The sequence below is a fragment of the Corythoichthys intestinalis genome, chromosome 13 (genome assembly GCF_030265065.1).
Source record: "Corythoichthys intestinalis isolate RoL2023-P3 chromosome 13, ASM3026506v1, whole genome shotgun sequence".
NCBI lineage: Eukaryota > Metazoa > Chordata > Actinopteri > Syngnathiformes > Syngnathidae > Corythoichthys > Corythoichthys intestinalis.
Genome location: NC_080407.1, coordinates 37280556 through 37294687, shown reverse-complemented (window position 1 = coordinate 37294687; position 14132 = coordinate 37280556). Strand labels below are relative to the sequence as shown.

Sequence of the window (14132 nt, the reverse complement as noted above, 5' to 3'; positions counted from 1 at the left end):
ACAGGTCCTAACGCAGGCGCATGAAGGTCAGAAGGAGCATCTGAAGGGCGCTGAAGGCTCCTCCTGTAGCACACCAACGTCCTCCTCCATCCTCAATTTCTCATGCCTACTTCGTCTAGAAGAGCGGTCCACGTTGGTGGGTTGAACACATGTGTGTCCCAGGCGTAAGGATGGTGCCCAGTCAGGGTCTGCCTCATTTCTTTCATATGCTGGTTTTCCTGCAATTACAAAAGTCGTATCAGTCATACAACAGGTTAACATTAGTTACTTAAATTGGATTTTAAAGCTTTGTAGTGTGTCTAAACTGGTGGGAACTGCCTTCATATGGCACTGATGTGTATGCAACAGATTTTTTTAAATTTATTAATTATTTATTTTTTAAGTTTAACTGATCATTAGGCATAACAAACAAGCAGAAGATTTCTTCTGGTGATTTAGTAGATCTGTAGTCTCCTCCACAGACTGCTTGGTCAAGCATATCAGTAGCCTAAGCGGGAGGTAAATATAGCATTTTTTTCTAACACATCTCCCATACTTATAATCATTCATGGTGTGCTGTTACATCTTCATTAATACCCTTACTTTGTTACCTTTGAACTGTTTTTTAGTGTACTAGTATCATACGGTGAACGCCTGTGGTTTATGCACAGTTAGCCAGTAGGGCTACAGTTAGCCTCTCTTAGACACTAGCGTGGTTAGCCAAAGCAAGCAACACAACCACACGCCATAAGCGTTTAAATGCAGTCAGTATCAGCGTCCGAAGAACATTAACACTTCCAGTTACTTACCTTTATGGAAATGTAGGGAACAGACCGACATGTTTTCAGTTGATGAATGAAAAGCGATGGCCTTTCTTCTCGCCGCTGCAACCATTCGAAGCCTCTTGGTCAACTCATCGGAGTTCCATATTTTCTCTTCCAGGCGGGAATGCTAAAAAAAAACGTATCCCATCCTTTTTGCATTCGTTTCTATCATGGGACCTAGAATGGCAGTCTTTCAAACAACACGAGTGTACCATTTTCAACGATTACCACGCAGAATGGATGCCGAGCAAAGGATCGCGTCACGGGCTTCTTGTTGTTGTACAATACACGAAAACCCACAATGCATTGCGCCAGAAACGTCACGAGACAAGAACCGATTGTGCGGCCCGCAGCGCTGAAAACCGAGGTCATCACTTTACATTATTATGAATATCTTGAAAACCGTAGCAGTTCAAACAAAACTTTTTGCAGCACAATCCAGCACTAACGACGAAGAAAAAAATGGCATCATCGCCGTTCCATTCCGCCGCAGATGGGGGGCTGCGCGTGACGTCACCACTATACATTTTTATGAATATCTCGAAAACCGTAGCAGTTCAAACAAAACTTTTTGCAGCACAATCCAGCACTAACGACGAAGAAAAAAATGGCATCATCGCCGTTCCATTCCGCCGCAGATGGGGGGCTGCGCGTGACGTCATCACTAGACATTTTTATGAATATCTCGAAAACCGTAGCAGTTCAAACAAAACTTTTTGCAGCACAATCCAGCACTAACGAGGCAGAATCAAATGACACCACCGGGGTTCCATTCCGCCACAGATGGGGGGCTGGGTGAACTCTGGATGACCTAAAAAACAATGTTTAATAACTGCAAAACGATGATGGCACAAAAGAAACTTTTTGCAGCACAAACCAGCACAATCATAGCACAAACGATTGACATAATTTTTATATAAATTTGCGTCTGATGGGGGGCTGCGCGTGACGTCATCACTATACATTTTTATGAATATCTCGAAAACCGTAGCAGTTCAAACAAAACTTTTTGCAGCACAATCCAGCACTAACGAGGCAGGATCAAATGACACCACCGGGGTTCCATTCCGCCACAGATGGGGGGCTGGGTGAACTCTGGATGACCTAAAAAACAATGTTTAATAACTGCAAAACGATGATGGCACAAACGAAACTTTTTGCAGCACAAACCAGCACAATCATAGCACAAACGATTGACATAATTTTTATATAAATTTGCGTCTGATGGGGGGCCAACTTCACGGAGGTGAAGTTCTAACCTCCGTGAAGTTGGCCCCCCATCAGACGCAAATTTATATAAAAATTATGTCAATCGTTTGTGCTATGATTGTGCTGGTTTGTGCTGCAAAAAGTTTCGTTTGTGCCATCATCGTTTTGCAGTTATTAAACATTGTTTTTTAGGTCATCCAGAGTTCACCCAGCCCCCCATCTGTGGCAGAATGGAACCCCGGTGGTGTCATTTGATTCTGCCTCGTTAGTGCTGGATTGTGCTGAAAAAAGTTTTGTTTGAACTGCTACGGTTTTCGAGATATTCATAAAAATGTACAGTGATGACGTCACGCGCAGCCCCCCATCAGACGCAAATTTATATAAAAATTATGTCAATCGTTTGTGCTATGATTGTGCTGGTTTGTGCTGCAAAAAGTTTCGTTTGTGCCATCATCGTTTTGCAGTTATTAAACATTGTTTTTTAGGTCATCCAGAGTTCACCCAGCCCCCCATCTGTGGCGGAATGGAACCCCGGTGGTGTCATTTGATTCTGCCTCGTTAGTGCTGGATTGTGCTGAAAAAAGTTTTGTTTGAACTGCTACGGTTTTCGAGATATTCATAAAAATGTATAGTGATGACGTCACTCGCAGCCCCCCATCAGACGCAAATTTATATAAAAATTATGTCAATCGTTTGTGCTATGATTGTGCTGGTTTGTGCTGCAAAAAGTTTCGTTTGTGCCATCATCGTTTTGCAGTTATTAAACATTGTTTTTTAGGTCATCCAGAGTTCACCCAGCCCCCCATCTGTGGCGGAATGGAACCCCGGTGGTGTCATTTGATTCTGCCTCGTTAGTGCTGGATTGTGCTGAAAAAAGTTTTGTTTGAACTGCTACGGTTTTCGAGATATTCATAAAAATGTATAGTGATGACGTCACGCGCAGCCCCCCATCTGCGGCGGAATGGAACGGCGATGATGCCATTTTTTTCTTCGTCGTTAGTGCTGGATTGTGCTGAAAAAAGTTTTGTTTGAACTGCTACGGTTTTCGAGATATTCATAAAAATGTATAGTGATGACGTCACGCGCAGCCCCCCATCTGCGGCAGAATGGAACGGCGATGATGCCATTTTTTTCTTCGTCGTTAGTGCTGGATTGTGCTGAAAAAAGTTTTGTTTGAACTGCTACGGTTTTCGAGATATTCATAAAAATGTATAGTGATGACGTCACGCGCAGCCCCCCATCTGCGGCGGAATGGAACGGCGATGATGCCATTTTTTTCTTCGTCGTTAGTGCTGGTTTGTGCTGAAAAAAGTTTTGTTTGAACTGCTACGGTTTTCGAGATATTCATAAAAATGTATAGTGATGACGTCACGCGCAGCCCCCCATCTGCGGCGGAATGGAACGGCGATGATGCCATTTTTTTCTTCGTCGTTAGTGCTGGTTTGTGCTGAAAAAAGTTTTGTTTGAACTGCTACGGTTTTCGAGATATTCATAAAAATGTATAGTGATGACGTCACGCGCAGCCCCCCATCTGCGGCGGAATGGAACGGCGATGATGCCATTTTTTTCTTCGTCGTTAGTGCTGGTTTGTGCTGAAAAAAGTTTTGTTTGAACTGCTACGGTTTTCGAGATATTCATAATAACGTGTAGTGATGACGTCACGCGCAGCCCCCCATCTGCGGCGGAATGGAACGGCGATGATGCCATTTCTTTCTTCGTCGTTAGTGCTGCAAAAAGTTTCGTTTGTGCCATCATCGTTTTGCAGTTATTAAACATTGTTTTTTTTTTTTTTTTGTAATGAAGACGGTGCTCAACTTTTTTTTTCGGTCATCAAGAGTTCAATTGACTCACCCCCTCACCTCCACATATGGCGGTTCCTTTGTGAATTTTAATTTCTGATAACGTGAGTGCTCCGTCAGTGTGCTAATACCTACTGCCTGCTGAGAGGTGCGGAATTGTCAATTCTGGTTAAAGTCATGTTTGCAGTGATTGCCTCAAAAGGTTGTGAAACAAAATGCAGTAATAAAGGTGTACAATCATTTTTGTCCAGGCATACTAATAAACACATTTCTACATTTTTTTTTCATTTCTCTGTTCTCGTGATGATCACGGGTGAAATAGTATGTTTGGTTTGTAATGTAAACTCTCAAAACTTTAAGCTTCTTTTTAGGTCATCCAGAATGCACCCAGCCTCACACAACTGTCGGCATTTGTACGTTCCTCGAAATGCTGTGTCAATGCAGAGAAAGATGTAAGTTTGTGTCACAAATGAGGACATTGATCTGTTAGACATGTCGAGAGAAAAAGTTTTCTCGGGTCGCATTACAACTCCACCCACAGCAACCTGCCCGGTAATAGACACAGAAAGAAAAAGTTATTTCATGCAGTTTGAATTTAAGCCCCTCCTGCCCCGGCATGTGCATAAAAATAACCTGTATACTCGTCGTAATTTGAATCTTTCTGGTCCATTTACGTTCCAAGTTTCAAGGTTAATTTCAAGTAGGGTAAAGTAAGGGTAAGTAAACTTAGTTAATACGACATATAAAACTGTGTGCCATCACTGCTAGTTTTGGGACATTGTCTGCAAAATAAATGATCCCCCCCCTGCAGGTTAGCTAGCCAACATAATGCACATTGTAATTTAGCAACTGTAGTGCACAAGAAGGGAACACTTCATCTAGTGCAGTTTTGCCTGGCTATTTTCCAGGTTTTCTTATTATTTTTCTTACCTCTAAGTCAAATAAGTCAAGAAATATACATTTATAAGAAGTATATATGTGCAGAGCATGGTCTACTGCTATTAATTTATGAATGCAGCCGACCCATATTAATCTTCATTTTGCATTTTAATAGTTACATTCATCAAGTGTAACAAGTGTTTAGAAGTATAGCACATAGCACATTATAATTGGTGGTAAAGGCCAATATAACTGAAGCAATGAATCCTAATTATTTTCTTTTGTCCTTAAACTAGATGCCCAAACAACCAGCAGTAGACAGGGACTCAGTTTTTGCAGTTCTCTGCTCATTCAAGGAGGCCATACTTCAAACTGGCAACATAGCCACTCCAAATGCCACTGTTTGGATGGAACTTAGTAAGGAGCTGGGCGGGAAAATGTCGGCAAAGTCTCTTTACACCTTTGTTAAAACAGACAGACACAACATCTTGTCAGCTTTGGGATTCAGTCATCATGAAACTGATCCTCAAACAAGTGATGACGACACAAGCTCTGAATTGGATGACCTTTACCCTGAAAGGTCATTTCAGCTTCAAGTGCCTTTTGATGAGTGGAGGAAATTTATTCCAGAAGAGGCTGTATACAGAAATAAGTACTGTCAAACCCAAAAAAGAAAATATACAATTTTGAAGCCTGGCACCTGGACCCACATTATAAATGAACAAATCTGGAAAGCAGTAAAAAGTCCTTGCACCTTTATTTTTAAAAGAGCTAAGGTGTATCCTTTGGCAACAAATAATTATATTGACATCAGAGGATACTGCAAGGAGTGTCATGGTCTTCTCAACCTCAATTGTGACAGAGAGCCCAAAATCAACAGTCCAATGATGCTCAACTGTTACATTAAGAACAGTGATGACTCCCTGCACACTGGCAACTCAAAGCGGTTCATGTCTGGGCAGTTGCGTTCCCAGATTGCCACAGAACTTGTGGAGGGCAGGATGGAACCGCATGTATGGCGGGCATCACAGGCAGAGAAACTGATGAACTTTGGAGATCCTGAGCCGAGTCATCTACCAAATTTGGCCACCCTGCGCAAGGCAAAACAAGAGAAAAACGATATGGCATTAGGTGACAAAAATCCCATTTTGTCATTGCAATTAATGAAGTACAGTGCGCCTCACACTGGTAGCATTAAAGACATTGGACTGGACAAGTTTTTCTGTCACTACTGGAGTCAAACGCAAATGCACGTGTACAAGACACTACACAAAAAATCTCACCCAACAGTATGTTTTGATGCTACTGGCTCAGTAGTTAAAAAATTGGTGAGACCGAATGGCTCTTCTGGCCACATCTTCCTTTATCAAGGTGTTATGACAGGGCATGACAGCTCGAGTGTACCAGTGGTGCAGATGCTGTCAGAGAAGCATGATGTTTGTGCGATCACACAATGGCTAAAGGAATGGATTCATGCTGGAGCACCTGTTCCAAAAGAGGTTGTGAGCGATTTTTCTCTAGCCATTCTTGGAGCTCTAGTCAAGGCTTTCACCCCTCATCCTGATTTGAAGACTTACATCAATGAATGCTTTAAAGTATTGCTTGGCAATCAACCTGCAAAGCTGCCCCCATGTTTTGTCAGGGTAGATGTTGCACACTGCATCAAGATGATCTGCCGGTGGGACTGCCTGAAAAATAAAAGATACCGTGTTAAAGATTTCTTTGTGAGGTCATTAGCACAGCTTGTCAAGTCACAAAGTTTGGAGCACGCAAAAAAACTTCTAAGTGCCATCACTATTGTGGCACTTAGTGAATACGAAGGGAATGACAGTTCTGGAGCCCCTCTCCCATCAGAAAGGTGCAAGATGTACCTGAAATCTCAAATTGCTGAAGAACTTGTCAGCTCCCAAGTTGAAGAGGTTGTGGGACAAGAACCACTGGATGCGCATAGTCATCAGATCCATACAGATGCCAGACAGTGGGTGACAGAAATATGTGAAGAGAGCAGGTCACTTGCCAAGGCTGATGGGGACAGAGATAACATCCATTTCCTCCCTGAGATTATTGCCCACGTAATAAGACTTGGATGCTACTTACCACTTTGGACAGGAATAATGGTCCCTCTCTTCCAAAGCACCAGCATCACTGCAAGTTCCGCTGCTGTTGAAGCAGAGTTCAACCTCATAAAAAATGGGCTTTTCAAGCACGAGAGCCTGCCTCTTCGTGTTGACCGCTTCATTTCTCGTCATCTGTCCTTTATTGAGGGGAACATGAGAATTTGCGCTGCTAAACAAAAATTTGAAAAGGCTGACAGTGATGAAAACAAAAACAAAAATGATGATCACCCCAGTAATGAGTCTGACGCTGCTGCCCACAAAAAGATGGATGAGAATGAGGTTGAAAATTGGAGAGGTCTCGTGGTTCCACCCAAAAAAAGGAAGCTGAGTTCCTATCTCTCGCCATGTTCTGAATGGCTCCATGTGGATCCATCTGTAGGACGCAAAAAAGTTAAGGTGCCAGTGTTAAAGAATGGGAACCACCAACAGCCTGTGAAAGTTGGCAAATTCAAAATCTCTGTCCTAAATACATGTGCATTTGATGCGCTTTTCCAAAGTTTATGTTGTGCTTTTTGTGACAGCGTTTCTTTTGAAAATGCTGTTCGCAGCCCTGAATGTGACAACCAATTCTTCAGCCTTGTGAAAACGGTTACTACACGGGGTGTCACCCAGCAAGTGTACTCACAGAGAGCAGAACTATTGAGAGAAATCTTCAAATCTGTCCACCTGACCTCCGGTGCTCTCCAAGTAGATGCAAATTGCCACATTTCCACTCTGATTGGAAGAGCCATGAAAAATCTTCCAAGTGTTTTCCTGAAAAAACAATGTTCCTCACAGTTATGTGATCTCAGCACACAGGTGACAAGGGAAGTTCCCCTTGTGTGTACCGACATCGCCATGCTGCAGACCTGTGGCATGGCTCATCTTCAGGCAGCTGTTGAAGCAGGACTCAGCCTTCCCGACTCCACCTGCCTCAGGTCAATCCCAAAAACATCTCAATGCACATCTGCATTTGAAAAACAAGGCAAAATTACAGAAGCGGGTCTATGTTCAGGGAATGTTTGCCACAGCTACAGTATGGGAGCATTTGTGTGGATTGACACCGACTTTGGCAGCAGTACTGCAGAAGTTGCCTTGCTGGAATTTCCCTCCAGTCTGGTGCTGCAAGAGAACACCTTTACTTTGAGAGCAGTCATAGCATTTCAAAGAGGCTTGACCCAGGATTCTCTTGGACATTATGTGGCATTCTGCAGGAGGGCTGCATGTTCATGGGAGATGTACGATGACCTTGGAAGTGGAGTGAAAGCAAAGTCAGATAACATAAAGGTCACCCCACATGCTTTGTTTTATACTAAGCAGTGACTGTTTGATATTGACATTGATCTGGTGTATATAGTTGATTGTTTAATTGTTACAGTGTATATAGTTTGATATGTTTTAAGCAGTGAATGTTTAATATTGACATTGATCTGGTGTATATAGTTGTTTAATTGTTAAAGTGTATATAGTTTGATATGTTTTAAGCAGTGAATGTTTGATCTTGACATTAATCTGGTGTATATAGTTGATTGTTTAATTGTTACAGTGTATATAGTTTATGTTTTAAGCAGTGAATGTTTAATATTGACATTGATCTGGTGTATATAGTTGTTTAATTGTTAAAGTGTATATAGTTTGATATGTTTTAAGCAGTGAATGTTTGATCTTGACATTAATCTGGTGTATATAGTTGATTGTTTAATTGTTACAGTGTATATAGTTTATGTTTTAAGCAGTGAATGTTTAATATTGACATTGATCTGGTGTATATAGTTGTTTAATTGTTAAAGTGTATATAGTTTGATATGTTTTAAGCAGTGAATGTTTGATCTTGACATTGATCTGGTGTATATAGTTGATTGTTTAATTGTTACAGTGTATACAGTTTATGTTTTAAGCAGTGAATGTTTGATATTGACATTGATCTGGTGTATATAGTTGATTGTTCAATTGTTAAAATGTATATAGTTTGATATATATATATATATTTTTTAACAAAACTAATTGTTAAATGTTAAATAAAAGTTATTATTTCAAGTTTCCTTTTAACTGTTGCGATGCATATGGTTCTTTAAGTTTCTTCTACAGGCACTCATCAATTTAATACTGCGGTGACCGCAGTTTAATTGCACATGCATTAATTTTTGGAGGAATTAGAATGTTCTTTTTGTGACGAATCTGACTGTACTCACCGAATGTTACGATTTGCAGCAAGCTCGCCCCAAAACAGTGGCATATCCTGACTATTGAGAATGTCAAATGGGCAGAATTTTTTTTTTAAGAAAACAAAAAAACCTATAGTCAATTCCAGGTTATAAACCTGTGATGAAAAAAAAAACAACAAAAGCAATTGACTGTGTGTAGTTGGACGAGACAAACCTTATGCGACGGCACCAAAACAAATGAAGGCTGCGTCAGGAGTATGTGTTGGTGACGTGACCACTACAGCATAAAAAATGTATATCGATTAAGAAAACATTTGTTTGTGGTTGCGACACCAATATCTATTAAAACGAAGCAGTGCAAACCAAAAATTATAGTTTTTAACGGGACAAATGAAAGATAACATTTCCGGGTAAAGTAGGAGTGGAGGGGGTGGGTCAATTGAACTCTTGATGACCGAAAAAAAAAGTTGAGCACCGTCTTCATTACAAAAAAAAAAAAACAATGTTTAATAACTGCAAAAGGATGATGGCACAAACGAAACTTTTTGCAGCATAATCCAGCACTAACGACGAAGAAAGAAATGGCATCATCGCCGTTCCATTCCGCCGCAGATGGGGGGCTGCGCGTGACGTCATCACTACACGTTATTATGAATATCTCAAAAACCGTGGCAGTTCAAACAAAACTTTTTTCAGCACAAACCAGCACTAACGACGAAGAAAAAAATGGCATCATCGCCGTTCCATTCCGCCGCAGATGGGGGGCTGCGCGTGACGTCATCACTATACATTTTTATGAATATCTCGAAAACCGTAGCAGTTCAAACAAAACTTTTTTCAGCACAAACCAGCACTAACGACGAAGAAAAAAATGGCATCATCGCCGTTCCATTCCGCCGCAGATGGGGGGCTGCGCGTGACGTCATCACTATACATTTTTATGAATATCTCGAAAACCGTAGCAGTTCAAACAAAACTTTTTTCAGCACAATCCAGCACTAACGAGGCAGAATCAAATGACACCACCGGGGTTCCATTCCGCCACAGATGGGGGGCTGGGTGAACTCTGGATGACCTAAAAAACAATGTTTAATAACTGCAAAACGATGATGGCACAAACGAAACTTTTTGCAGCACAAACCAGCACAATCATAGCACAAACGATTGACATAATTTTTATATAAATTTGCGTCTGATGGGGGGCTGCGCGTGACGTCATCACTATACATTTTTATGAATATCTCGAAAACCGTAGCAGTTCAAACAAAACTTTTTTCAGCACAATCCAGCACTAACGAGGCAGAATCAAATGACACCACCGGGGTTCCATTCCGCCACAGATGGGGGGCTGGGTGAACTCTGGATGACCTAAAAAACAATGTTTAATAACTGCAAAACGATGATGGCACAAACGAAACTTTTTGCAGCACAAACCAGCACAATCATAGCACAAACGATTGACATAATTTTTATATAAATTTGCGTCTGATGGGGGGCTGCGCGTGACGTCATCACTATACATTTTTATGAATATCTCGAAAACCGTAGCAGTTCAAACAAAACTTTTTTCAGCACAATCCAGCACTAACGAGGCAGAATCAAATGACACCACCGGGGTTCCATTCCGCCACAGATGGGGGGCTGGGTGAACTCTGGATGACCTAAAAAACAATGTTTAATAACTGCAAAACGATGATGGCACAAACGAAACTTTTTGCAGCACAAACCAGCACAATCATAGCACAAACGATTGACATAATTTTTATATAAATTTGCGTCTGATGGGGGGCTGCGCGTGACGTCATCACTATACATTTTTATGAATATCTCGAAAACCGTAGCAGTTCAAACAAAACTTTTTTCAGCACAATCCAGCACTAACGAGGCAGAATCAAATGACACCACCGGGGTTCCATTCCGCCACAGATGGGGGGCTGGGTGAACTCTGGATGACCTAAAAAACAATGTTTAATAACTGCAAAACGATGATGGCACAAACGAAACTTTTTGCAGCACAAACCAGCACAATCATAGCACAAACGATTGACATAATTTTTATATAAATTTGCGTCTGATGGGGGGCCAACTTCACGGAGGTGAAGTACCTACGTATTCCGAGAGACCCGGAGAGGAGAGCGAGATGGACTGCTGCAATTCGGCGAGAAAACTGGGCTCCAAACGATTACCACAGATTATGTAGTAGTCATTTTATATCTGGTAAGATGCATTTAATATATATTTGGAGGGTTTGGGGCTGACAACCACAATTAAGATCATTGCTAGGCTAATCGCCGACAACATACTGTTTCAAATTCAAGATGCTTATTTGTTCCACCATCTTTATTTTTTGAATAATATTTAGCTGGTAACAAGTGAAAGAAGCAGGTCTCGTCTACGGATCATCGGGTAAACAGGGGTGTCCAAACATTTTGCAAAGGGGGCCAGATTTGGAGTGGTAAAAATATGGGGGGCTACCTGAGCTGATTTACGTAGAACAATACATTTAAAGAAATTTTAGCAAGCCCTTCTGTGTGTCACATTTGCTTTATTATTATTATTTTAAATTGATAATTGCAACAATCTCGCCTTTGTGGCTTTCTTTTTCGACGCTCGGGCTCTTGCGAAATACTGCTGCTGTGAAATTAAATTAGCTTCAAGTTGCTTTAATTTCTCGTAGCGTATCTTCCGCGACTGTCTCTTTGCAAATGAGGAAGACAAAGTTGTTGCGTATTTTATTGAAGAAATAGTCCAATATCCACCTATCCTTTAAGCGTCGGCCATCGCAGTCAACTTTTTTTTTTTTATTGATTGTCGCCATTTTAGAAAATTGGAAGTAAAGGGTCACACGGGGTAATGTTGCTTAGAGTGCTGCTCTTAAAGTTTTTCAAACTTTCGTGAGAATAGGCTGATTTTGTGTGGACAAGATAGTTGTAGATATCAGGGTATGAGATGTCAGGCAGAGAGGGCGAAGACAGCGGGTCGAAAAATATCGATTTAGGCATCAAATATGGATCTGGCGAATGGATAGACTGAAGCTTTTCCACATAACGCCTTTTATGCAACGCATCCAATGAGTTTACAGCGTCTGAAAGCACCGGGGCTTCCATGACTTGCACTATAAATTGCGCGACAAATTGAAACCATTGAGAATACGGATAAACACTGACGGACAATATGGCGGCCGGATACAACGACACGTCATTCTGTGACGTTGGTGAGTAGGGTCTATTAATGTCCCGTTCCCAGCAAAGTGTACATGCATATTGTGCAGTTCTATCGTCCCTACAGTATACATACCATCGAAAGTGAACCAACCTTCTAGTCTGTGATGAGCAACCTTTGCGTGCATTATTTTGCACACAGTCGAGTGCTGGTGGCGCGGGGGCTCCTCTTTCACTCCACAAAATTCCTCCTGGAACTTTACTACAGCCGGTGTCATTCTCCCGGACATTTTCTGAACGCTTGACGACGTGCCTTGAAGCTTTGTTAGCGGTTGGCCAGCTAAGACAGGTCGCAAAACTTCAACACGCCGTCGAGGCTTCGGTTTGGAGTGGAGTAGCAAAGAGAACAAATTAACAAAATGGCGAGTCTTTCTCTTTTGCATTTCCGACGAGTGTTGCATGATGGGAAATACAGTCTCCAGCCCAATCACACCGTCAAACCCGCCGAGTACAATAAAACAAAATTCCAACCTCTCTTTCGAGATAAAATGTTTCGCTTATAAAACTCAATCTATTTTTAAACACGACGAAAAAAATCAACAGTGGGATTTGAGCGATATCACTTCTCCTATCGGTTGTTGTCACTTACGTCATCATCACCGCCTGAGCCGCCATCTTTCGTGTATCCCCGTGACTAGGACTACACCCCCCCCCCCCGCAATCACGTTTGTTTTGTTGACAATTTTGCGTATAAGCAGTCACGCGAATATCACATCAAAATGGAAAAAAGCAATAAGAACGACAAGACTCCTCATGTGGAGAAGCTTGAGAAAGAAGCAAGAGATCGGTATTTGTCAGTTATGACGCCAGTTACGGTGCCACTGCCTGAAGGTAAGGCCCAAGTACACTGCATGCGTGATCGTTGCGGTTCCGGTCCAACTCCGGTAAAAAATAGCGCCGGAGCCAATCCGTTCCCATTATATCCTATTGTTCAACGTATACCGGCCGCGTCAGTGCTCCGGCTTGAGTGCGAACCACCTCCGGCGTGCCGCATGCCCGCCGGATGGTATAGGCTATTTTCTATTTTTGCCGGACACGCATCCGGCAAAATGGGCGGAGCTGGGCCTGACGTCAAAAGCCCAGGTGCCTAATCACGGTTTAAACACGAGCGAAAATGGATGATGAGCGCTTCATCATGGAGGTGGAAAGCCACAAAGTGATATACATGCAGCAGATATTACTATAAGGACACCATTAAAAGCGAAACTGCAAAGTGTCCTATTATGTGTGTTTTTCTGGCAATGATATCAAACACGACGTGCTAAGCAAAAAAAAAAAAAAAAAAAAAAAAAAAAGAGCGTATCTGGAAGTGGTTCCACTGCAGAAATTCTCGTGCCCCGCGTACAAACAATCTCGGTTTGTATACAGAGTCGAGGGGGAAAAGTACGAAAGAGAAAAAAGAGACGAAAGAGAAAAAAGAGACACCCACAAGTTTCGACCTGGTGGTCTATTCAAGACGTTTCTCTTTCTTTCCTACATTTCACTTGACTCTTCATAGAAAAAACAACAGTTTGCGCTGGCCACATGAATCTGCAGTGTTGAGACACCAATTCCAAGTACGCTGTTTTTTTAGTTCATGTCGAATATAATTCGCTATCCATTTTATAAATATGACAGATTATTTATCAGTTGTTTATAACAGCTCTATGAGATGTTATGTGCCATAAATTTTAAATGTGCACAAAGATATAAACGCACCGACACAACCAAGGGCATAATAGCCCCCCTTCCCTCCACACACGGAGCCCTGATCTCAACATGATGCAGTCAATCTGGAATTAAGAGACAGACACAAATAAAATATTGTAGCGTCGCCGGGGCTGTCATCGGTGGGTTAATTTATGCACCAACGCGGGGCTGTCGTTGGTGTGCTGGTGCACCAGCGCGACGCTCCGATTGGTGGACTAGATAGCGTCAGTGTAAATACAGTGGGGAGAACAAGTATTTGATACACTGACAA

The 14132-nt window shown here is 41.9% G+C and overlaps 1 protein-coding gene across 3 annotated transcripts in view; it reads right to left on the bottom strand.

The window, feature by feature from the left end:
- LOC130929099 (zinc finger protein OZF-like) overlaps positions 1-12750 on the bottom strand; it is a 46027-nt gene extending 33277 nt beyond the window's left edge. For 2 of the 3 annotated variants that reach the window (XM_057856042.1, XM_057856040.1), the window contains exon 1: positions 12267-12750. In XM_057856042.1, the coding sequence (XP_057712025.1) occupies positions 12267-12573 (307 nt within the window). In that variant the 5' untranslated portion in view covers positions 12574-12750. Of the gene's footprint in view, positions 1-12248 lie in introns of all 3 variants that reach the window. The other variant, XM_057856041.1, reaches the window with a different exon arrangement.
- Between the last annotated feature and the right edge of the window lie 1382 nt (positions 12751-14132).